Source organism: Lontra canadensis, unplaced genomic scaffold, assembly GCF_010015895.1.
Source record: "Lontra canadensis isolate GAN:19392208 unplaced genomic scaffold, GSC_riverotter_1.0 scaffold19, whole genome shotgun sequence".
NCBI classification, from domain to species: Eukaryota; Metazoa; Chordata; class Mammalia; order Carnivora; family Mustelidae; genus Lontra; species Lontra canadensis.
In genome coordinates this window covers 9509579-9534013 of record NW_022631013.1, presented here as the reverse complement: position 1 = coordinate 9534013, position 24435 = coordinate 9509579, and the positions used below count along the sequence as shown (strand labels likewise).

At 46.0% G+C, this 24435-nt stretch overlaps 1 protein-coding gene across 4 annotated transcripts in view; it reads left to right on the top strand.

The window, feature by feature from the left end:
- The first annotated feature begins 2738 nt into the window (after positions 1–2738).
- The window catches only part of B4GALT1 (beta-1,4-galactosyltransferase 1), a 50922-nt gene continuing 29225 nt past the window's right edge, over positions 2739–24435 (top strand). Inside the window, exon 1 of one of the 4 annotated variants that reach the window (XM_032860367.1) lies at positions 2739–3394. In XM_032860367.1, coding sequence (XP_032716258.1) covers positions 2977–3394 — 418 coding nt within the window. In that variant the 5' untranslated portion in view covers positions 2739–2976. The remainder of the gene's footprint in view (positions 3395–24435) is intronic. The other 3 variants (XM_032860368.1, XM_032860364.1, XM_032860365.1) reach the window with 3 other exon arrangements.

The window sequence follows — 24435 nt, the reverse complement described above, 5'->3', positions numbered from 1 at the left end:
TCCCTCTGCCCTCCTTTCCTGCGTGTGTGCACTCTTTCTCTCTCTCTCAAAATAAAATAAAATAAGATAAAATAAGGTAAAATAATTTAGCAATAGTTCTTCCCTTCTGCCTTCCTCAATCAAGATAATCATAAGCATTCATTTAACAGGTATTTTAACAATATTTACTCAGTGTCCACTATGTATGTACTAGTTCAGTTCCAGGAGCTGAGGATACAGGAGTAAAGAGAGGAAGTTCCTGCATTCATGGAGCTGACCCTCTACTGAGGGAGACAGACAACAACAAATAAATATATAATGTAGGGTATTGATACATGCTCTGAGAAAAATCAACCAGGTTAAGTAGATTTGGATGGGGGACTATTCTACATAGGATAGTCTGAGAAGACCTCTCTCTTAAGGTGACATTTGAAAGAGCTGAATTAAATATGGGAGATGAGTATTTCAGACTAAATGAATAGCAAGTACAAAGGCCCTGAGACAGGAAGAAATAAGCAAATTCCAGAGAATAGCAATTAGGTTACTTGGCTAAAGCAGGTAGAACATGATAGAGAGTGACAGATGTGGTTGGGGAAGAGAGACAAGAAACCCATTAGATAGGGCTCCTACACATTTAGATTTTGTTCTGAGTTAAATGGCATGATCTGATTTAGGCTTACAAATATCTTCCTAAATGCTCTTTGGAGAACAGACTGGGGAGGGGGAAGGGAGGAGGTGAAAGCAGGGTGACCAATTAGGAAGCTACCATTATAACCCAGGTCAAGATGATGGTGGCTTGGTCCAAGATAGTTATAGCAGAATTAGTAAGTAGTTAATTCTGGTGATTTAAACGTTGCACTGCCAAGACTTGCCAGGGGACTAGAAATGGCATTTTAGCATAAGAGAGGCACATCAAGGACACCTTTTAGGTTTTGGGCTTGAGGAACTGGCTAAACAGTGGTGCCATTCTCTGAGGTAGATGAAGAACAAGAGTAGGGCATAGGGAGTAGGTTGTCAGGGAGGGGGCGCAGGAGGTATTGAGTTTAGATGCTGGTAAGATAGGCACTTGAAAATAAGTCTGAAGATCCAGACTAGAGATAGAAGTTCTGCAGTCATCAGCAAATGGATTATTACAAATTTCTCCTAGGGAGTGTGTAGACTGAAAAGAGCATCATGTGCTATGTTCTGAGGCCTCCGACAACTGCGGAAGACAGAAATTTTATGTCATTGTATACAGATATTATAAATCACTCCTAGGGAGTCCCTACAGACAGAAAAGAGCATCATGGACTATGGCCTGGGGATTTCAACAACTGGAGAAGAGGAGGAGAAGCCCACAAAGGAGACAGAGGAATGACTAGTGAAGTGAGGAAGATCAGAGGGGCCTGGTGTCCAGGCAGCCAAGTGAGGAAAATATTTTATATGATCACAACCAAGAGTCAACTCCTGAGCCTGTTTTCTCGTCTGTGAAATGGAGATAGTAACAACCGCCTACTGCAAAGTGCTGTAGGATCGAGACAATGCATATAAAGCAGTTAGGCTTGCGCTTGACCGGCATATAGTAAACTCCCAAGCTATGCAACCTAGCTATCGCTATCGTTTCCTCCACTTCAGGGTTGGCTGCAAGAGCCCTCGGTTTCTCCCTCCACATAAGTAACAGCATTTCCATGAGTCCTTCTGCGGGTGTGTGTGTGTGTGTGTGTGTGTGTGGTGTCCCTGCTCACTCAGGCCTCAAGTGTGCCTGAGGAGTGGCCTCTGGGTCAAATTTGAACCAAGCAACTTCAGCGCCTGTGCAAATCAACCAGGGGCAAATATGTGGTAAATAAAGGTTTTGGAGCCAGAACTCAGCCTCTGTCTCTCACTAGCTGTAGGATCTTAGGTAAGCGTCTTAGCCTTCCTGAGCCTTGAACCATTTATCTGTAAAATGGAACAACTGCTACCTCCTGGAATTGTGTCTGAGTTCGTGCAAACTGTAAACAAAGCTGGCTGCTCTCCCGAAGGCCAGCGAGGGAGTTACTGACGCTCCTCGCCCTCCCACTCAAAGCACGTATCCTCGAGGGGCGGAATGCACTAAAAGAGGCACCCTACACACCCAAATCCCAGCTGGGTGGGCCTCTGAGATGCCCTAGGCTGGGGTGCCATAGGCTGAGGCTGACAAGCCGAGACTCAGTGCACTTTCCGCGGCGCGCGGGTGAGCCGCCTCCTTGCTGTGCCCCCCACGTTGGTAGAGGAGTCTAGCCCGCCAAGGTAGGGACACCCAACGTCCCACAGAATCCCTCCGCGGCCGTCCCACCTACCCCCCACCCCGGTGTCGGGGCCCGTGTCCTGGACAGCCTTTTCCCATCCCTCTTCCGGACCCAATCAGGCCTACCGAGGCGCCCTGATTGGAACGCCGTCGCGGCCCCCAACCCCTCAAATCAACGACCAGCCGGCTCTCGGCGCCATTGCGCCGTAGGCCCAGGCCCGTACCCCGGCCCTTCAGCACCGCAGGAAGCGGCGGCGCCTCTCGAGGGCAGCCAGGAGCAGGAGGAGGAAGCGGAGGAGGCGCGGCTCGGTAGCAACCCAACGCACCCGGCGAGGGCTCGGGAGGAGGGCGGTGTGGGAACCAGAGCGCGCCGCGCCGAAGCTCCCCGCTGCCCGCGGCCCGCCGCCGTCGGGACGGCTCCGCCCCCTGCAGCCCCCGCCCGAGCCCCGCCCGCGCGTCGCAGCTCCGCCCCAGAGGCCCCGCCCTCCCGCTCGTGTCCCGAAAACCCCGCTCCAACCGGCGGCCCCGCCCCCGCCCCGCCCGCGCCTCGGGCGCACTTCTGGTCGCTGGGCGGCCGCGCTGGCTGGAGTCTCCGAGTTCCGCCGTCTGCCAGCCGGGGCAGCGCTCCCTCTGAGCTTCCCCTGAGGCCCTTCCCCCAAGAGCCGCGGTCGGGCAGCGCCTGGCCGGCGGCCCGCGGGCGGGCCGCCCCTCCCCGCTGTAGCCCACCCGCCTCTTAAAGCGGCGGCGGGAAGATGAGGTTTCGGGAGCCGCTCCTGGGCGGCAGCGCCGCGATGCCGGGCGCGTCCCTGCAGCGGGCCTGTCGCCTGCTCGTGGCCGTCTGCGCGCTGCATCTCGGCGGCACCCTCGTCTACTACCTGGCCGGCCGCGACTTGAGCCGCCTGCCTCAGCTGGTCGGAGTTCCTACACCGCTGCAGGGCGGCTCGAACGGTGCCGCGGCGATCGAGCAGCCCTCCGGGGAGCTTCGACCCCGAGGGGCCCCGCCGTTGCCGCCTTCGGACGCTTCCTCCGAGCTGCGCTCGGGTCGCGGCACCAGCCCAGACACGGACTCTCATCCCGGCCCCGGCTCCGCGAGCAACTTGACTTCGGCCCCGGTGTCCTTCACCTCAGCGCGGTCGCTGCTCGCATGCCCTGAGGAGTCCCCACTGCTCGGTAAGGACTCGGGGACTTTCCCGAGAATTTCCTCGGCAGGGTCCCCTGGACGTTCGCCCGTGCCCTCTTCCAGGATATCCAGCCTCCCAGTTCCGGATCACCGTCCCTAATCCCAAACAGGTTCCGGGCAGGATGGCGTGAGGGTGGGAGGCTGGTCCTTTTGGATTCAGACTGAAGGCTGGGGTGCGGGTGGTACAAGGAAGCCACTGGCCCCTCTGGCCTCAGAACCGGAGAAGGCCTTGGAGACTTCCTTGCTCTGGCCCATGCCTCAAAAAGTTTTGGAGTTTGAGTTTGCTTAGGGTTTGGAGCTGCCTTCGCCCTGCTCACTCTGATCGGGAGCAAGAGGCCGTTCAGAGTAGCCCACTCTGCTTTGGGAAACTGATGATGAGGCCTCCACTGGGGAAGGAAGTTGACCTCCCAGTTCACATCCAGTTCACGTATCTTGTCTTCCCCTGGAACCACTCTCTCCTGAGTGTGACTTAACTTTTCATAAGCTTTGGGCAAGTGACTTGTTAACCTCTGGTTTTTCATCAGTTAAGTGGAGAAGATAAATGGTACCTATGTCAGGGTTGTTTTGTAAGATTAGATGAAACAATGTAAACAAATATTTACATTAATGAAGGTAAGCCTTTAATAAATTGTTACCATTGTGTCAAGTTCCTCCTCTGTGTAGATCCCTGCCCTGGGGCCTTCTTACCCTGCTTCCTGTCCCTGTGGGTTCCCCAAACCTAAGTGAACACAGCCCTCCAAAGGACGGATGGTGTTTGTAGGAGTACAGTGTATGTACCATAGGGGCTGGAGGGCTAATAGGTGACCAGTTCACACTGAGTTGTCCCTCCCGGGAGAAGCTTAGAGTCTCAGGTGTCTCGCCCAGGTAATCGGAATGGTGGCTACCAGCCTGCTGGGAGCTTAAGAGGGTGATTTGTGTTCCTCCTCTCCGGAGGAGGCTGAGCCCTTCCCTGCTGCAGAATCCACAGGCAGTCAGGCCCAGGGCAGCCACAGGTTGTTCCCAAGATTATCATACAGGTGGCTGCTCATTTTTAATGCCAGGGTTTAGAGATTGTTGTTATGAGTGAGGGGCCCTGGCAGGAGGGCATCCTGCCAGTAGGAACTCTGTCACCTTCCCGAAAAGCTCTGGCAGAGCAGGCCTTCTACATGCTCTTGCTCAATTTCTCCAATAATTGCTTCAGTATTTTCATATCAAGTTTGGGAGGAAGCTCTTGGAATTGGTCAGATATGAATTGTGAAAACAAGGGGACTTTTTTTTTTTTTAAAGCAGAAAATTGAATCCTTTTGGACTTGGCGATTAGTCTGAGAAGCAGACTAGTCTTATACAATGAATTTTATTTTATAAATTTATTTATAATAATTAATTTATAAATTTGAATATTTGCCCTGCTGTTAAGTGTCTGGCCTCAGGCATCTTAGAGAGTTTCTCACAGTCTCTTTCTTGTATTTAAAATGGGGTTGTTGGGGTGCCTGGGTGGCTCAGTGGGTTAAGCCTCTGCCTTCGGCTCAGGTCATGATCCCGGGGTCCTGGGATCGAGCCCCGCATCGGGCTTTCTGCTCAGCGGGAGGCCTGCTTCCTCCTCTCTCTCTGCCTGCCTCTCTGCCTACTTGTGACCTCTGTCAAATAAATAAATAAAATCTTTAAAATAAATAAATAAAATTAAAAATTAAAAAATAAAAAATAAAATGGGGTTGTTGGTGCTTAACTCACAGGATTATTTTTAGGACTAAATGAGATTGTGTACATTAATTACGTGGCCAAAAGGACTCGGGAGTTCAGTTCTATTTTCTCAGACTCCCGTGGAGATGACTCTGAACAGCAGAGAGGAAAGGGGGAAGAGAGAGCTAAGGCCCCAGAATCCAGAGAGCCAGTTTTCGTCTTTTTGTTTTTAATTGTTGCCTCAACATTTATACAGGAAAATAAAAAGAGAGAAATTAGCAAGTTAAAGTGTCCCAAAGTTCGTTAGATTGGTATTTGAGGTATAAGATCTTAACAAAGTGTGAGAGCCTGTGGTACTTTTTTTTTTTTGGTAGTGGTGTTCCTCTCCGTTGGTGACTGGTTACTGGTATTTCTGAGCTGAATTTTGAATTGGCAGTGTGAAGGGACTTCCTGAGAGATAACATTTGGAGGGTGGGGAGAGGCCCTGGGTCTTCTCTAGCTTGGACACCTTAGTGTGACACGCATGGGACCATGATGTTTGGGCTGCTCTTGTGGAGGTCCTACAAAGTGAAGGTGGATGGTTTTTCTTCATTTTAATTGAGCCCTTAGGTTTGAGTGGTTGGGTCAGCTCTCTGAATAGGGGCTCCTGGCTGAGAGGGGGCCTTGAGGAAGCTGAAAGTCTCTATAGTAGAGTGTGGATGGGGGGAGTTGAGCCCATCTGTTCATCTGGGCAGGTGTCAACCAAAGCCCTTGCGGGGTGGTTTTGAGGTTGATGGGAGAAATCATCCATGGGGTTTAGAATTGTGGCCTTTTCACTACTTGCAGTTTCTTTTCACAACTTGTCTCTATTTTCTGGCGTCCTGGGGTCTGGGCCAGACACTGTGATAAGCTCCAGTTTGGTATGTGGAGGGTAATGGACATGCACTTGCCTGGAGGAGCCAGGCACCAGACTGGGCTATTGATGGGTCATTGTTGGATCCTTCATGTCAGAGCGTTAGGACAGACTTCAGACATACTTGGGCTTGGATCCCGCCTCTGTCTACTCTGTGTGCCATAAGCAGGTTGTAGTGTGTCAAGCCATTTTTGGCCCTGCCTCAGGATCCCCCATGGGCGAGTGGGAGGCCTTCAGGAGTAGAGGCTGCAGGGAGGAGGTTGGCCTTTCCTGAGTATTTCTCCAAGTTCCCCAGGGGTGTTCTTCCAGAAAGTTCAGGCCTGCAGGCAGTGTCCTCTTGGCCTTCAGGCCATGCAGCCTCTAGTCCACATAACATGGACATGAGGCTCCCTTTCCTGGCTACCTGAGTGTTTGCCTGAGTTGTAGTCAACCTGGGAGGAGCAGCGGTCTTGCATTTTCTTTTCTTTTTCTGGAACGTTTGTCTCTGCTCAGATTTGGTGGCAGCTCAACGTGACTTGACTAGTGCTGGTCCTGGCACTGCCAGCCTTGAGAGGGGCTACGTGGAAGGTGGGCAGCATCTCAGGTTGAACGGGTTAGGGGAGGCAGGACTGACCTGAGGGCTCATCTGGGGCCTGGTACAGCTGGTACAGTCCCCTAAAGGGTGTATGGGGCATGGGGGGTGAGTATAGGACTGCTGAAACCCAGAGGCTTCCCTTTTCCCATCTGTGCTTTGAAGAGATACTCTTCATTTGTTCCAATGAAGGCTCTGATCTAGAAGTGGGCACCAGAGAATCATGAGCACCTGGGCCAGCAAACAGCCACCACAGGTAGCCAGGGCCCTGAGAGAGCACTTGTCCATGAATCAGTTACCCCCGCTTTTGTGGGGGCTGTCAACCAAGCCTCTGTCATGGTTTGTGCCCTTGGGAAGACAGAGCACTTTCTGGGTTTCTGAGGGCTCTCAGTCTCAGGTGTTTTTTCCACCAGCATGCTGTCCCCCTTTTCCCCCTTCTTGCATATGCACACATGTGGACATGAGCAGGCTGCCCAGGACAAAATGTACTTTGAGGACATCTGTCCTGGCCTCAGCTCGGGGAAGGGCTCTCTCTCCCCTTTGAGTCTTGGATTCTCATCACTTTCTGGCTTGGGGTAGAGCCTCATTCTCAGAGTTGGGGAGGGCACAAGGAGCTTCCCTTTATCCAGGCCTTTAAACTTTGGGAGATTAGGTAGTTAGGACTTTAAACTAGTTTGTTCTGCTGTTTTTCCTCGGGAAAAGAGTTTATTGGGAAATACAAAGATACACCTTCTTGTCTAACAGTTTGAGACTGAGAAATACCCTCTATGACTATTGGGCTTGCTTCCTTCCATTTAGCCTGATGGTGGCAGGAGTGATTCCTACCTGTTGAAATCTGTCCTAGACTCTGAGCAAGCATGGAAGCCTTCACCTCATGGACCGGGTGAACACTCCTTAGGGTATGGGTAGCAAGAGTCAAATGTGGGATTGGATTTAAATTGCAGCATCTTGGACCCATAGCATCCCAGGATGGGACTGTCTAGTTCCCTGTCCCCGTCCGTTATGGTGGTGGGGCTGGAATTTGGGTATCCTCCTTCCCAGCCCAGTGCTCTTCCTTGAGGTTATTGCCCAGTAGACACCCAGTGCAGAGGCTCAGAGCAGGCTAATATGACCTAGAATTTGGGAGGATCCTTGCTAGGTATATCTGTGTGTCCCCCAGAAAGGTCTTATGTGGCAGCTGTCCTGGACATCCTTGATGGCTAAGGCATCTGGTAACTTCATTCATTTCGTTCCAACAATGTGCCTGTCCTGTGCTGGGTACTAAAACTGCAAGGAGGAAGACGACACAGTGTCTCTTCTTTAAGAACTCACAGTCCGGGGGCACCTGGGTGGCTCAGTGGGTTAAGCCTCTGCCTTCGGCTCAGGTCACGATCTCAGGGTCCTGGGATCAAGCCCCGAATCGGGCTCTCTGCTCAGCAGGGAGCCTGCTTCCCCCCCCCCCCCATCTCTGCCTGCCTCTCAGCCTACTTGTGATCTCTGTCTGTCAAATAAATAAATAAAATCTTAACCAACAACAACAAAAAGAACTCACAGTCCAGGTAGAGGAGGCGTAATTAAACTGTCTTGATGTCAGGTAGGGAAACTAAAATATGTGTGTGTTTAGTCACTCCCTCTATCCATCCCACCTTTTCTTCCTTTCTTCCTTCTTTCTTTCTCTAATTCAGAAACCCAGAGTTGATATCAAAGTTCTTAAGTCCTGGTTTTGGTTGTTCCTCTAATTTCTGAGGCCTCATATTAGCTCTGCTGAGTAATCTGTACCTTGCTGCTTTATAATGACTGTTCTGAGACATCAGCAGCCATATGGTCTTTGGGTAGCAGCAGGGTAGGGATTTCCAGGCTGGGACTAGACTAATTCACGGGTTGGGAACAATGAGACAGTTAATGCTCAGGCAGTACCTGCCTTTCCGTGATTTCACTCTGGGGATCCTTGGGGACAGGTCTGGAAGGCTCATCCCCTTTGGGCTTAGCTGGGCTCTGGGTGTGTATGAAAAAGCAGTCCGGTCGGCTTGTGGTCAAGTGAAACCTAGTGATTTCTTCCCTACTTGCATACCCAGTGCCTCCAGTGCCATCTGCACTATTCAGTGATCCTCCCTGCTCCTGACAAGAAGCAGAGACTGGAATTCTGCTTGTAATCATATCCACCTGGAAATTCCAGTTATTCTTATCTGGTTAAGTGGCAATCCATTTGTTTTAGGACAAGTGGTCTGCCCTTGCAGCTTAAATCCCTTGGGTCCTGGAAATCCCATGGGTCCTGGCACTGTGGCTGTGTTATACCTGGCTCTGGCAATGTCCAGGGTGGTCAGGCAATGAGGTCACTGTAAAGGCCAATCAGCCAGACCCCAACTCCTGAGGGAGTTCACCAGGCATGGGATTGTGAGCATTCCTGGGAGCTGGACTGTGGCTGCGATTGTAAAGGCCCCAGTTGTGGGGGTGGGGGGCAGTCTCCGTGTTTACCTGGGCCTAGGCAGGTCACCAGCTTGGGGAGAGATTGCAGATCCTGTTGTAAAGGTCAGAACATCCCGGTTCGAAGGTCACAGTGGCTTAAGGTCAGGGGATAGGGTTCTTTTGGGAACTGGTTCTGAGTGGACGTGGCCTAAAGGGATTTGTCCTTAGAAGGCAGAAGGGCTGAGTCACACACTCGGTGTTTCAGGTTCCACTTTCCAGCCTGGCCTCAGCCTGCCCCTTCCCTACACAAATGAAGACCAGGAGATATATAATTGGCTGTTGCTGAATTCTTTGGCAGTGATTTTAATGTCTGGTCTGGGTGTGTTATGTAGCTGCTTCCCTTTCCCCTGCTACCCCTCCAAAGCCCCTCACGAAGCTTGGAGAGAGAGAAGGAGTCACTTCCCTGGAATGCCGCAGGCTAGGGCTGTGGGTCTTTGCTTTTCTCTGTATTTTTTTCTAGGAAGGTATTCTCTTCCTCTTTTTTGTAAAAAGTAATGCAGGCTTATTGACAATAACTTAGAAAGGTAAAAGAGGTAAAAAAGCATGTCTGTATTCCTTTCATCTAGAGGAAACATGTTGGTGTATCTCCTGCTAGTCTTTTTCTTGTATGTATTTAAGACTATAGATAAACAGATAGATTGGTGTAGATAGGTATAGATAACCTGGTATCCAGCATTTGTCACTTAAGATTCTTTCTCATGAGCTTTGTCCTACACCTTTAAAAACCCCAAAAGCTGTGTCATTTTGTCAGCTGGATATGCTATAACTTTCTTTTGTCATTCTGTTATTGTTGAACACACATGCACCATGTAGTTTGTGTTTTTTCTTAGTGGCCCTCCAAGATTCGTGCATAAAGCATTACACTTTCTGGGTTGTTTCATGAGTAGAGTTTTTTAAAAGGGGGGAAAAAGGGTGAATGCTTTTTGAGAAGAGGTTTTAAAACCAGTCTTAAAAAAGATAGACCCATTCAAAATTACAGGTTTACTTCGTGCTGGCAGAGGAGTATCATTTATTGCTGAATGAAGGATGTGTCTAGAATTCTGATTAAAAAGGAAACTAGATGCAGGAAGTGCCTGGGGCAGCGGCAGAGGGCCAAGCTGTAGGATGGATACTTGGGATCGGACTGAGCAGAAATCTGTTGTCAACAGAAGTGGTGGGGATGATGCCCCAGGAGTCTTCTTTCTCAGTAACTTCTCCATTTGTCTCCTTAGCAGCCAAGTCCCTGGGCTATAGGCTTGTGTGGACTGTGGTGCTGCGGCTGTGGTGCTGGGGAAACACCAGCTAGCTGACCTGTTGTGCGGTTGACACTACAGACTGTTTACATAGAGCCGCGTGGGAACATGCTAGCAAATTGGACTGTGAAGCAAACAGTGCAGCGCGCCCACCCCCAGGGGATTCTGAGATCTGGGGAGAAGCCACCAAGTGAGACTTTATAGGTTTCCAGGAATGGCTTTTGAGAGAAGCCTCAGAGAGCAGTAGAGCCCAGTACTCAGTCAGGACTTGTTAGGTGGTTTGAGCAATCCAGCCTCAGGCCAGTAGGCCAGGCTCTTCCCAAGGTGTCATTGCACTTTGAAGTTATTCCACTTTGACTGCTCTCACCGGATCTACATTCTCCCCTTCTGCGGGCCACTTGGGCTTTGGGACTCTGCCAAGGGTCATTTGGCACAGAGTCTGGGATTCAAAGGGAGGCTGCGCTGAGGGAAGGGGTGGGGTCATGTTGGACCAGCATGACCAGTATGGTCATGGGTCTGGAGGTCATGGGGAGGGGCCCTGGCAGGGGGTTCACTAATTGCCTGGCCCCATGACAGTGTGCATTTAAAAAATGCCTTTAGAAATTTCTTTAAAAGTTTCTTCCTGTTTTGCATAATGTCCTTTTGCCTTTGACATCTTGAAAGTGCAGAGCTCTCAATGGTGTCTAAGGACACCACCCCTGTAGCCAGCTTGAAAAAACAGGATAGGACTCCAAGTTAAGGGTGGGTCTAGGGAAAATGGTATTTGCGTCACAGGAGCTTGGTGACTTGGCATTGAGGTGTTAGGTAGCTCCTGGCATTCAGATGAGTATAAAGGCATCCTGGGCGGGGCCCCTACCTGGCTGAGAGTGGGTATACCTGAGTCTTAACCCCAAGTCAGGAGGGTGCCCTAAGGAAGAGGGAGAATGAAGACTGATTTGCTCACTCAGCAAGCTTATGTTGGTAACCGTTCTATCTGAAGCATGGGAGTTAGATATGAACAAGGGCTGGTCACCACTTAGCAATGGACAGACCCTGGCAATATGGTGTAATCAGAGAGGGGAAGTGTGGGTGTCCCCAGGGCACTGAAAAGGTACAGAGAACCAGATGGGTGATCTGGGCTAGGTCCAGACTCAAAATGAAGGGCCTCTCTTCCAACACAAATTTTAGCATCTCTGTGTCTCTCAGTGTGTTTGAACAATCTCCCTGGTTGGGAAGGGCAGGGGTCTACTGTTGAATGCACTATAATTTCCTCCGGTTGCTGTCACATGGGAAAAAGGCCATGGCTGCAGTCCCAGCTGCTGCATACAGTCACCAGCAGGGCGGAGAGGACAGGAAGTGGGAGGCAGAGTGAAAGGAAGATAATGAAAGAGAGAAGCTGGTGCAGTAGGGACCATGGGAGAGGGGAAAGCTGAAGATAGCTACACTGAGGGCCCAAAGAAGAGAAGATGAAGGGTGAGGGAGGTACAGAACGAGGGAGTTCATGATCTGCAGGACATATGGGCAACCCTCAAAGGTCACTGGTATGAGAATTCCATGTTCTGGTCCTTCTCCTAATTTATTACATCATTTTGGACAAGTCCCAACTCTGTCGGTCCCTCTTTCCATCTCTGAAGTCTGAGTGGAAATCTTGGTCATATCTGCAGCATGAAGGGTCTCTGAAATTCCCTGTGAAGCTCGCTACCCACTGCCCTTTCCAGGGCTCTCATGGTGAGACTTTTGTTGAGGATTTCGTCTTCTAAGGAGGCACAAACAGTTTAGTAAATGAATGCCCTTTTAAATGGCATGGGAAATGTTTCTTTTCATCACTCTGGCTAGCAGTGTGATACGGGAGAGATGTTTTCCTTTCTGTGCCTCAGTGCCCTCACCTGTAAAATGGGGATAACAATAGTGTCTACCTCATAGATGTTGTGAGGTTTAGATAGTAGGCATAAAAAAGGTCAAAAACATGCCCAACACTGAGTAAGCTCTGAATATATGTTATCTATAATTGATGGCACTGATAGTTCTTGTTTGTGAAGATTTTGGCCTTTGCTTGTAGGATTTCTTCCTTTTTTCTGTTTTTTAGTAGAAAATACATCACCGCATTAAATGTTTAAAAAAATAAAATTCTACTGGTTAGCATTATAACCAGACATATGCCTATCACTATAACAAAACTTTAAGTTTTGTTTTTTAAGTAGATACATACTTTTTAAGTAGATACGTACTTTGCTCTGTTGTAATAGTGTGAAACTATTTTGCATTCTGCTCATTTCATTCAACGCTATCTTAAACTGTTAGGTTATTCATAATTATCCTAATTATCTTTTCAAGCTGCTTTCTAACTTTCTTATGGAGGGGTGCCTGGGTGACTCAGTCGTTAAGCATCTGACTCTTGATTTTGGCTCAGGTCATGATCTCAAGGTGATGAGATCAAGCCCCAGATGGGGCTCCCCGCTTACCAGGGTGTCTGCTTGAGATTCTTTCTCTCCTTCTTCTGTCCCTCTTCCCTCAAATAAATAAATAGATAAATAAATCTTTAAAAAAATTAAATCCTTACCTATATTCCCTTAGCATTCAGTGTTCCAGGTTTCTCTATCATAGTCATTTTTTGTATTTCTTTGTTTTTTAATCATAGATAATCTTGAACATTTCCTCTTGTGTTTAACTCTTCACTTCCATTGAATTACTTCCTTGGGATAAATTTCTAGAAAGGAATTAGACTAGAGGAGATAGTTACCTTTATGACATTGGTTCACATTGCCACTTTGCTTTCCAGGAGGGTTGGAATAAGCCACAGGCCCTAAACTGTAAATTCCTAGGCTGGGGACATTGGCTTTTAAGCAATATGGATACCGAGGGAAAGTCCGATCTGTCCGGAGCCTCACATTGACAACCCCAGCTTGCACGTATGTGTGTGCGTTAAGTTCCTTCTGTAGGTGTTGAGGCCACCTTGGCTGTGAGGCTCTTCCCTTGCACCATTGTGTCCGGGCCTTTCTGCTGAGGTGTGTCCACCAAGGAGCCTTACTGGTGGCTCTTTTCAATACCTTATGTACCTTTGCCAAAGAGCTGACTTACAAAAGGTAAGAAACTTTCCTCCTTCCTTTATCTGTGGAGCCAAAGCTGTAGAATCGGGGTAGACCCTGGCTTTACAAGCCTGGCTTCAAAATGGTGTTGGTCTTAAACTTGGTGCATTGATGTCTGGAAGCACCCCATGCAGGCATCTCCGGAAACCGTGTTCGGTTCCGATGGGCTAGCCTGGGCACCTGACCGTCTAACCCATGTGGATCAAGTCCAGTCTGACAGCCCTGCTTGAGGGGATCCAGAAATGAGGCCCAAAGGAGGAAAGACTTAAGTCATGTTGGGTAAAAACAAGTTGATCAATAGCTATGAATCTGTGGCCACCCACTTCACATGCCTCTTATATAGGTACACAGCAGCCTGCTGTCCGCGTAAGTAGTAGCATGACTTTGGAGCCAGTGATTTCAGCCACCAGAGGCTTACAAATTAAGCAGATGGAGCGCATTCAACTTGTGACAGCTGCTCCTTTCATCTCGAAGCCCCTCTTGTCCTCTTCTGCTGCGTTCCACAGCAACCAGCTGCAGCTTAACAAGGTGCTCCCTAGATCCATTTGCAGTCAGGCCAGAGCTGCTGTCTAGCATGTTGTTCCTGGGGTGCCCAGGGCAATACTTCCTTCCTGCGTAAAATGGGGAGATAATTCTTACCTCAAGAGGTTGATATGATTAATTGAGATGAAGTATGTGGTGATGTCAGTGCTCTGTCTTTTGTTCAATGTCTAACCTATTCCCTTGGGTGCAGAAGACCTACAGTCAACATAGTAGGCTGCAGAGTAAAATTTCCTCCAAATGCAGGGTTTTTTTGTTTGTTTCTTTTCTGTTTTGTTTTGTTTTGTTTTCCATCTGCCCTGGGGCAGAGCTAAGAAGATAAGGGAGAGGTGTGAAGCTGTAACCACAACTTAGGGACAGGGTTTAGCCTGGAGCCAGTATGTTTATTGGAGTCTGTGGCCTGATCCCATGAAGAGACCTACCCTCATGGAGGCCTTCGTCTTGTTGAATCCACACCACTGGGAGCTGGAAGTGAGTGTTGCCATGTGTCAGGCATGCCATGATTCTCTGGTGCGCTACAGTCTTCCCTTCTCCAGGTGGATATTTTTTGTCTGTGTCCTGGGGAGAGGCCATCATAGAGTACAGATAATTGAATGGAGGGAGCACTGGATGTTTCACGGAGTCTCGGGGTGAGAAGAGATGTGTTAAGAGGGGTGATGGGTTGGGTTATGGACATTGGGGAGGGTATGTGCTATGGTGAGTGCTGTGAAGTGTATAAGCCTAACGATTCACAGACCTGTACCCCTGGGGCAAATAATACATTATATGTTAATAAAAATAATGAATAAAAAAATAAATTGGGTTAAAAAAAAAGAGGGGTGATGGGCAGAGGGTGCAGCCTGGGGTGTCCAGTGATCTGAGCTTGGTGTGTTATTAGAAAAACTTGGGCAGAGTCTGTAGATAGCCTGTCTGATAAAAGAGAGTAGGAAATATTGATCTGTACTTCTTCTTTTTTTTTAAGCTGTATTAAATATATTAAAAATTTATTTATTTATTTGAGAGAGGAAAGGAGTGAGAGTGTACACGCACAAGCTGGAAGAGGGGCAGAGGGAGGGAGAAAGAGAGAGAGAGAGAATCCCAAAGCAGACTCCCAGCTGAGCATGGAGCCTGATGTGGGGCTTGATCCCAGGACCCTGAGGTCATGACCCGACCCAAAACCAAGAGTCAGAGGCTTAACCAGTTGAGGCACCCAAGCACCTCACAGCTTTATTAAGGTCCATTGACACATACATGAATTGTAGTTTTCTTTATTGTGATGTCTTTGTCAATGTTAGTATTGAGGCTCTACTGCCTCTAGGCTGAGGGAGAGCTTGTGAAGGTTTTGTATTCTTCAGATATCTGTTAGAATTCACCAGTGAGGCCGTCTGAGCCTGGGCGTTCCTTTTTGGGAAGCTATTTGATTACTGATTCAGATTCTTGTTTCATGTCTATTCAGATTTTTGGTTTATTCTTCAGTTTTGGTAGTTTGTGTTTTCCTAGGGATCTGTCTGCCTCACCTAAGCCACCTACTTCGTTGGCATATAGTTGTTCACAATATTCCCGTGGGATCCTCTTTGTTTCTCTAAGGTTGGTAGGGATGTTCCCTCTTTCATTCCTGATTTTGGTAATTTGAGTCTTCTCTCTTTTTTTCCTAGCCAGAAATATGTCATTTTTGTTGATCTTTTCAAGGAACTGACTTTTGGTTCTCGGATCTTCTCAGTTGTTTTTCTGTTCTCTGTTTCATTAATTTCTGCTCTGATCTTTATTATTTTGTTCCTTCTGCTTGTTTTAGGCTTAGTTTGCTCCTCTTTTTCCAGTATCTTAAGGTGGAAGGTTAGGTTATTGATTTGAGATCTAAAGGTCATATACTCTTTTTTTTTTTTTAAGATTTTTATTTATTTATTAGAGAGCAAGAAAGCATGAGTTGGTGGGGGGGGAGGGGGAGTAGAAGCAGACACTCTGCTGAGTAGGGGGTGTAATGCAGGACCTGATCCCAGGATGCTGGAATCATGACCTGAGCCAAAGGTAGGGTTCAACTTAACTGACGGAGCCACCCAGGTGCCCCTAAAGGCCATATACTTTTAACATTTTCATAGATGCTATCAAATTGCCCTTCAATTTGTGTTCATCAACACTGAGAAGTGCCTGTTTCCCACATTTATGTCAGTTAGCAGTCTTTTTACATCTGTCAATGTGATGATCAAATGTGGTATCTTGTTTTAACTAGTTTCTTTGATTACTGATTATGTTGAACAAAGTTTCATGTGTTCATTACATTGGCCATTTATTTGTATTTCTTCTGTGAATTACTTGTTAATATTTTTACCCATTTTTCTTTTCTTTCTTTCTTTTTTTTTTTTTTTTTTTTTTAAGATTTATATATTTGAGAGAGAGAGTGCTTGCATGTGTGTGAGCAGGGGAAGGGGCGGAGGGAGAGGGAAAGAGAGAATGTCCAGCAGACTCGGCACTGAGAGCAGAGCCTGACGTGGGGTTCGATCTCGCGACCCTGAGATTAAGACCTGAGCTGAAATCAAGAATTGGACATTTAACCTACGGAACCACCCATTTTTCTATTAGTTTTTAAAATAGATTTGGAGGAGCTTTTAACATTATGGATATTACTCCTTTATTATATATTGTTTGCAGATATGGCCTGTCACCTATCTTCTGACTTTATCTCTGGTATCTTTGGCCATACAGAAATTTCAAATTTTTATGTATTTAAATCTGTCTTTTCCTTTATGGCTTCAAGTTGCTTTTACACTCAGGAAGGTCTTCATCCCAAGATTATAAAATTTTTCTTCTGTATTCTCTTCTAAGCTGGCTCTTTAACATTTTAGTTCTGATTGTAAAAAATGGACAGAATCACTGTTCAACCCTCACGTGTTACGAGAAACCTTATATTATACCCAAAAGGCCCTTTGAAGTCTCAGCCTCTTCTTCCAAATCTATCACTGATGCTGGTAGGTGAGAATAGAAATGAGAAATTTTAGCCACTTGTAATTATAGAGCTATAATAATCTGTAGGCTTTGAAGGTGTAGGGATTCGGGGGAAAAGGCAAAGTAATAGTTACTGAATATCTGTTAGTGCTAAGCATTGTGATAAGTATATACAGGTGACCATTGAACAACATGGAGGTTGGGGGCACTGACCCCCCACCCTACCCCCAGTGCTGTTCAAAAGCCACGTATAATTTCAGACTCTCCAAAACACCTCCTAGCCTACTATTGACTGGAGACCATACCAGTAACAGAGACAGTTGGTTAATACGTATTTTGTAAGTTCCTATGTAGTATATACTGTATTCTTACCAAAAAGTAAGCTAGAGAAAAAGATTGTTTGTGAAGAAAATCATAAGGAAAATACATTTACAATACGGTACTGTAAAAAACCTGTGTATAAGTGGACCCCTGCAGTTCAAACCCATGTTCAAGGATCAACTGTATATGCATTACTTCCTTTACCACCTGAAAAGAACACGTAATTATCCTCACTCCTTAGAGGAGGAAATTGGAACTGACTGCATTTAAAGTGATCCTGATACCAGAAAGGTATTGCCAGGAATGTGTGACTGGATGGCTGCCCACGTGGCCTAGAGGCAGCAGGCTGTCCATAGTTCAAGGTGGTTTTATTTTTTTTTTTATTTTTATTTTTTTTTTTTGGTTCCTACTCAAGGTGGTTTTAGATGGAGAGAGGATGTATTTGTAACCAGCATTGAAGTTCCAGAAATTGAGTTAGGACTCCAGAACTGATCAGAGGGGCAGCTGACTCACTAATAAAACTCCCAAGAGACTTACTTATATGCTGGGATACCAAATTGCTGCTTTGCTGGGAAGATGAGCACTGTTGTGAAGTGGCTTAAGAGTTTTCCGGCTGTTCGCAGTACTGTGAGAGAAGCTGCAGTGTAATCAAATCAGACAGCTGGTAAGGCAGATGTCAGAGCAGGGAAGGGAGCTGGACTATAGTGCTGGGTGATATCTGGCCGTCAGGGCTTATGAACCCATCCCTACAGCGTAGCAAACCTTTTCTAGGGACCAGGGTTCAGTTTAGTCATCAGGGCTTTTTCTCCCCTGTACAGCTCTGGAAGGACACGTCCAGCTCCATCTCCACCACTCCCTTATTTGTTTCCTTCTGTACTTTCTTCCCATGCAGCCATCAAACTTCATTTCATGCCCCATTATCATCACGGACTCGCTTGCCTTATTTACTTTGTTGTATTTAATTGTCATTCCCACTTCCATTTCCCAACCCCACCCCGAGCAACTATTCTAATGTGTTTACTGTGTATCTGTTTTTCTCTTGCTCAGTTGGAGCTGCTGCTTTATATTTATATATCTATTTTTAATTAAAAATTAACACTTTTTAGGGGTGCCTGGGTGATTGAGTTGGTTAAGCCTCTGCCTTTGGCTCTGGACATGATCCCAGGGTCCTGAATCTAGTCCCACATTGGGCTGCCTTACCTGCTCAGTGGAGAGCCCGCCTCTCTCTCCCTCTGCCTGCCACTCCCACTGCGTGTGCGCGCTCGCACACTCTATCTCTCTCACTGTGAAATAAATAAATAAAATGTATAAAAATGATTTTTTTAGATTAACATACAGTAAAGTTTTCTTTTTTTTGGGTATATAGTTCTACTAATTATAACATAGTGTATATTTGTATAACCAGCACCACAATAAGGCTTCAGAATAGTTTCATCACCCCAAAAAATCCCCCTTGAAATCACATTCTCCTCCCACCCTTAACCCCTGGCAACCATTGATATGTTCTTTATTACCAGTGTTGTATCTCTTTCAGAATGCTATAAATATGTATCAGATAGCATAGGTACCTATATTTTAATTTTATTTTTCTTAAATTTATTTAAATTCCAGTTAATGTACAGTGCTATATTAGCTTCAGGTGTACAATATAGTTATTAAGCCCTGCCATATATCGTCCTGTGCCCATCATGACAAATTCATGATTTAACCGATCCTCCATCCACCTCCCTCTGGTAACCATCAGTTTGTTCTCTATAGTTAAGAGTCTGTTTCTTGGTTTGCCTCTCTCTCTTTTTTTCCCTCTTTGCTCATTTGTTTTGTTTCTTAAATTCCACATCTGAATGAAATCATAGGTATTTGTCTTTCTCTGTCTGACTTATTTTACTTACTCTCTAGCTCCATCCATGTCATTGCAAATGGCAAGATTTCATTCTTTTTGATGCCTGAGTAATATTCCATTATGTATATATATCATATCTAATTTATTCATTCATCAATTGGTGGACATTTTGGCTGATTCCATAATTTGGCTGTTGTAAATCATTAATACAGCTATTAACATTGGGTGCATGTATTCCTTTAAATTAGTACTTTTGTATTCTTTGGGTAAATAACCAGTATTGCAATTGCTGGGTTCGGAGGTAGTCTATTTTTTACTTTCTGAGGAACCTCCATGCTGTTTTCCAGAGTTGCCACACCAGTTTGCATTCCCACAAACAGGACAAGAGGGTTTCCCTTTCTCCACATCCTCAACCAACACCTGTTGTTTCTTGTGTTGTTGATTTAGTCATTCTAACAGGTGTGGGGTGGTATCTCATTGTCATTTTGATTTGTATTTCCATGATGATGAGTGATAGCTAGCATCTTTTTATGTGCCTGTTGGCTGTACCTGTATTTTTAACTTATGTAAGTGGTATTATTTTACAGTTTATTCTGATTCTAATTTTTTTTTTGCCCTCTTCTGTTTTTGTTTTAATTTTTAAAAAGCCTGACATAACTTCAAACTTGTAGAAAAGTTTCTAGAATTTTACAGAGAATTTCTAGATATCCTCTGGGATCCCCTAAGTTCCCCGAATGTTAACCTTCCACTATAGTTGCCTTTTTTTTCCCTCTTTTTTCTCTCTACTCATGTACATATGTGTGATGGTTAATGAACTATGCCCCTTTATCACTAAATATTCAACATGTATATCCTAAAAACAATAATTTTTTGTAAAACCATAGTATACTGATCAAAATCAGGAAATCAGCCTAGAAAAATTCTTGTTGTCTCATTGCAGACCTTATGAAGATTTTTGTTAATTGTCCTCCAAGAATATCCTTATTGAATACCATGCATTGTATTCAGTTGTCATGTCTCTTTAGTCTCTTAATCTGGAACAATGCCTGAGTCTTTCTGTTATATGATACTGACATTGTTGAAGGGTATAGGCCAGTCATTTTGCAGAAGGACCCTTAATTTGGGTCTGTCTGATGTTTCCTTGTGATGAGGTTCAGGCTAAAAGTTTCTGACAAGAATACCATTCAAGTGATTCTGAGTTCTTTTTAATGCATCATGTATGGAGACACCTGCTATCAATTTGTTTCTTACTGGCAATGTGAACTTCGCTCATTTCATTATGGTGGTGTTTGCTAGTTCTCTATTATGAAGTTTACTATTTTACCCCCTTTAGAAATACCTTATAGGAATTTGCTTGAGATTATGTAAATATCCAGTTATTCTTCAAACATTCAGCCACTTGGTTTTAGCATCTATTGATTCTTCCCTGAATCAGTTCTTGGTATGGTGGTTGGTGATCCCATTCTGTCATTCCTTCTGTGTTTATTAGTTGGTGTTTTACTATAAGAAAGAGCTTTCCCTTCTCCCCTATTAATTCATATATCAGTGCAGACTTGTGGATTCTTAACTTTATTCAATAACTCATAATCCTTTACTATCATTATTTTGATGCTTAAATCATCCCAGATTTGGCTGGTGAGGTCCCCTTCAGGGTGGCTCCTGTGTCTTTTTGACATATCCTTTCGTTCTTTGAGCACTTTCTTTTAGGCACAGCAAGATGATAGAGGGCCCTCTTGTTCATTCCCTGACTCAGCCCTGTAATCAGCAACTTCTCCAACAAGCTCTAGTTCTTTTTAATAGAGAATGGTATTTAGAAACTAAGAACTAGGCCCTAGGCATTCGCCCTTGTTTTTGTTTTTGTTTTGTTAAAATGTATTTAGTCATTTAAGAGTGAGCGCTCCGAAATCTTTGCACAAGAGTGGGGAGAGGGGCAAAGGGAGAAGAGAGAATCCCAAGCAGATTCCCCACTGAGTGGGGAGCCCCACACGGGGCTTGATCCCAGGACCCTGAGATCATGACCTGAGCCCAAACCAAGAGTCGGATGCTTAACTGACTGAGCCACCCAGATGCCCCTCACCCTTGTTTTTGTTTTTAAGAGTTTTTTATGTATTTATTTGACAGAGAGAGGCACAGCGAAAGAGGAAACACAAGCAGGGGGAATGGGAGAGGGAGAAGCAGGCTCTCCACCGAGCAGGGAGCCTGATGTGGGGCTCAATCCCAGGACCCTGGGATCATGACCCGAGCCGAAGGCAGATGCTTAACAACTGAGCCACCCAGGCGCCCCCCTCACCCTTGTTTTTAAGGTCCATTCATGTTGCTTTGAATACATCGGGTGTCTATGGTGTTCATCCTAATTTTTCTTTCTCCCATAAGGATAGATTCCCACACTGCGTCCCAACACTGTCTTCACAAATACTTCTGTAAGGAATAGCCTTCTACATGTCCTTGATGGATCTGTGGCTGAATATTTGTATTGATGCGGGAGTGCCAGATAACTACTCCAAAACAGAATGACCACCCATCATTTACATTTCCACTGGTGGAGCATGGGGATCTCTGTACTTCTGACAAATACATGGCATTAACCAGCTTTCTAATTTTTGGCCAAGTGAATCTATATGCTGGGCTAGGTCTTGTTTTAACTTGCCCTTCTCTGTGCCAGATGCTCATATGCTCAATGGCTTTTGGGGTTCTTCTTTGGTAAATTGCTTATTCATTCTCATCATTTGCCTATTTTCTTCAGTGGGGTTCTTACATTTTTCTTGATGATATGCAGGAGTTCCTTATGTATCCTAGATATTAATCCCTTGCCTGTCCCAAACGTTGCAGATTCTGGATCTTAATCTGTCATCTCTCTGTTAATTTGCCTATGCTACCTTTTTTTTGAATACAGACCCTTTGTTTCCTCTTTGTACAGTCTCTCACCAGCACTTCTTTCTCTATAACTATATCAATACTCTTCATTCCTCCGCATTTTGGTTGTGCTAGTTTAGCTGAACTCAGCTGATTCTCTTCAGCAAATGGTCTTTATGATGACTTAGCCTCTTACTGAGTTGTATTAAGAATGACTTTAGCTCTTAGAGTATGAGGCCTGCGTGTAAGTATTAGTCATATATATATTCAGCAAACGTATGTTGTGGGCCTAGTCTGTGTTAGGCATAGTGCTATCACTGAAAATGTGCAGAGGTCATGAAACCTGCCTGTAGCTTTTCAGAGGTAGAGCAGGGATTTGAGCCTCTTCCTGGTGTGCTGCTTCCCTCAGAAACTGAATTTGGTTCCTGTACACCTGTGTGTCAGATTTTCATATCTTATCTAACAAATGGCCTAGGAAGGTGCAGAGCAAAGTTTTCCTCCCCTGCATCCCGAGGAGGGGAAAGTAACCAGGAAAGGAACCGAAGCAGGTGTGGCTCCTACCATCATAGGCCTGGAGTCTTCAAGTGGCAGGCTCTGGGCTGCCTCTATTGACTGGCTCTGGGCTGAGAGTTGAGGTCCCAAATGAGGCAGGAAGGCAGCCTCTGTCTGGAGGGTGAGGTTGTAAAATAAAACACCGGGCCTAAATCATTCCAATTCTTTTTGAGAAGCTCTTATCTTCTCTTGCAGAAGTGCTCTATTTCTAAAATGAGAGAGATGCCCCAAGATCTTCCTGGAGCTAACAGAATTCCCAGGCAAGTTGGCTTCCCAAGCCAACTTGGGAACTTTTTCCTGGTAGTGATAACTGTGGGCAGGAAGAGTTTCCAGAATTTGCACAAATTCCACCAGAGGGAGGGAGGAAGGCAGGGAGGGAAGCCAAAGGGAGAAGAGCTGAGTGAGGAGAAAATCTGCCTTTGGGCCAGGACCAAATGAAACAGAAATTCCTCCTGGGATGAATTTTCCCTGGAGGACAACACTGGGAAGCCTGTTTACTGGGCTTTAAAAGTCTGTGGTCCCCAGCACAGTTTCTTGACCTCAGGGCCTTCAATCTCTGTGGTTTCACTGTGGATAGAAACTTTCTCCTTGGGTCACGCCAGGACAGAAGTGTACCATCACACCCCCAGTTCTGGGGCCTCCTCGAGGTTTCCCAGTGCTCTTTCCTTGCTTCTCCTGCCCCACTGAATTCCATAGCCATGGCCGTGTATGGTATAGAAATGTGCTTGAGAAGGGTTTAGATCAATCAAGTCAAGTAAGATTCACTTTTATGTCACCTTGAATCAGTTGGTGGTTCCCTGGAGCCCTAGATTAAGAAGGGTTCTGAGACAGTGTCGGTGGGCACAGCAGAGAGAGAACAGAGGGACGTGTGTGCTGTGACTTGCTGTCCACCGTGTAGATACATCCATGAACAGCAGAACCCTAATGAGTTAATGAGGAGAAGATAAGTATGACTTTTTTTTTTTTAAGATTGTATTTATCTGTTAGAGAGAGAGAGCACAAGCAGGGGGAGCGGCAGGCAGAGGGAGGGGAAAAGCAGTCTCTTCGCTGAGCAGGGAACCAGATGCGGGACTTGATCCCAGGACCCTGAGATCATGGCCTGATCCACAGTCAACCTACCTGAGCCACCTTAATCTCCTTTCTAAACCCTGGCTCTGGGCAACCGCTTTTGTCTCTACAGCTTAGCCTTTTGTGGACATTTACCTTTTTATTTATTTTTTATTTTTATTTTTAAGATTTTATTTATTTGACAGAGAGAGAGACAGCAAGAGAGGGGAACAGAGCAGGGGGAGAGGGAGAGGGAGAAGCAGGCTTCCTACTAAGCAGGGAGCCCGATGTGGGTCTTGATTCCAGAACCCTAGGATCATAACCTGAGCCAAATGCAGACTCTTAATGAGGGAACCACCCAGGTGCCCTTAATGTTCTTTCTAAACCCTGGCTCCAGGCAACCACTTTTGTCTCCACAGCTTCGCCTTTTATGGACATTTACCTTTTTAAATAGGGCCTTTACCTGGCTTAAGGATGGCCTTTTTTTTTTTTTTTTTTTGCCAATCCAGGAGTGTCCTGAGAAAGCCTCAATTCCTCTGTCCTTCATTTTCCCTCATGCACAGCCCTGGGGCTGAAATATAATCCTTAAAAAAAAATTTTTCTACCTTTTTGTTTTTTCCTCTCTTTTATTTTTTAGAAAAGATCTATTTATTTATTTGACAGAGGGAAAGAGGGAAGGAGCACAAGCAGCGGGAGCGGCCAAGGGAGAGAGGGAGAAGCAGACTCCTTGCTGAGCAGGGAGCCCGATGTGGGACTCGATCCCAAGACCCTGGGATGATAACCTGAGCCAAAGGCAGACACTTAACTGATGGAGCCACCCAGGCGCTCTATTTTATTTTACTTTTTAAAACTTTATGTGGGGCTTGAACTCACAACTCTGAGATCAGGAGTCACGTGCTGTACCATCTGAGCCAAGCAGGCATCCCCTGAAACATAATTCTTTTTTTTTTTTTAAATTTTAAATTTTTAATTTTTTAATAAACATATAATGTATTTTTATCCCCAGGGGTACAGGTCTGTGAATTGCCAGGTTTACACATTTCACAGCACTCACCATAGCACATACCCTCCCCAATGTCCATAACCCCACCCCCC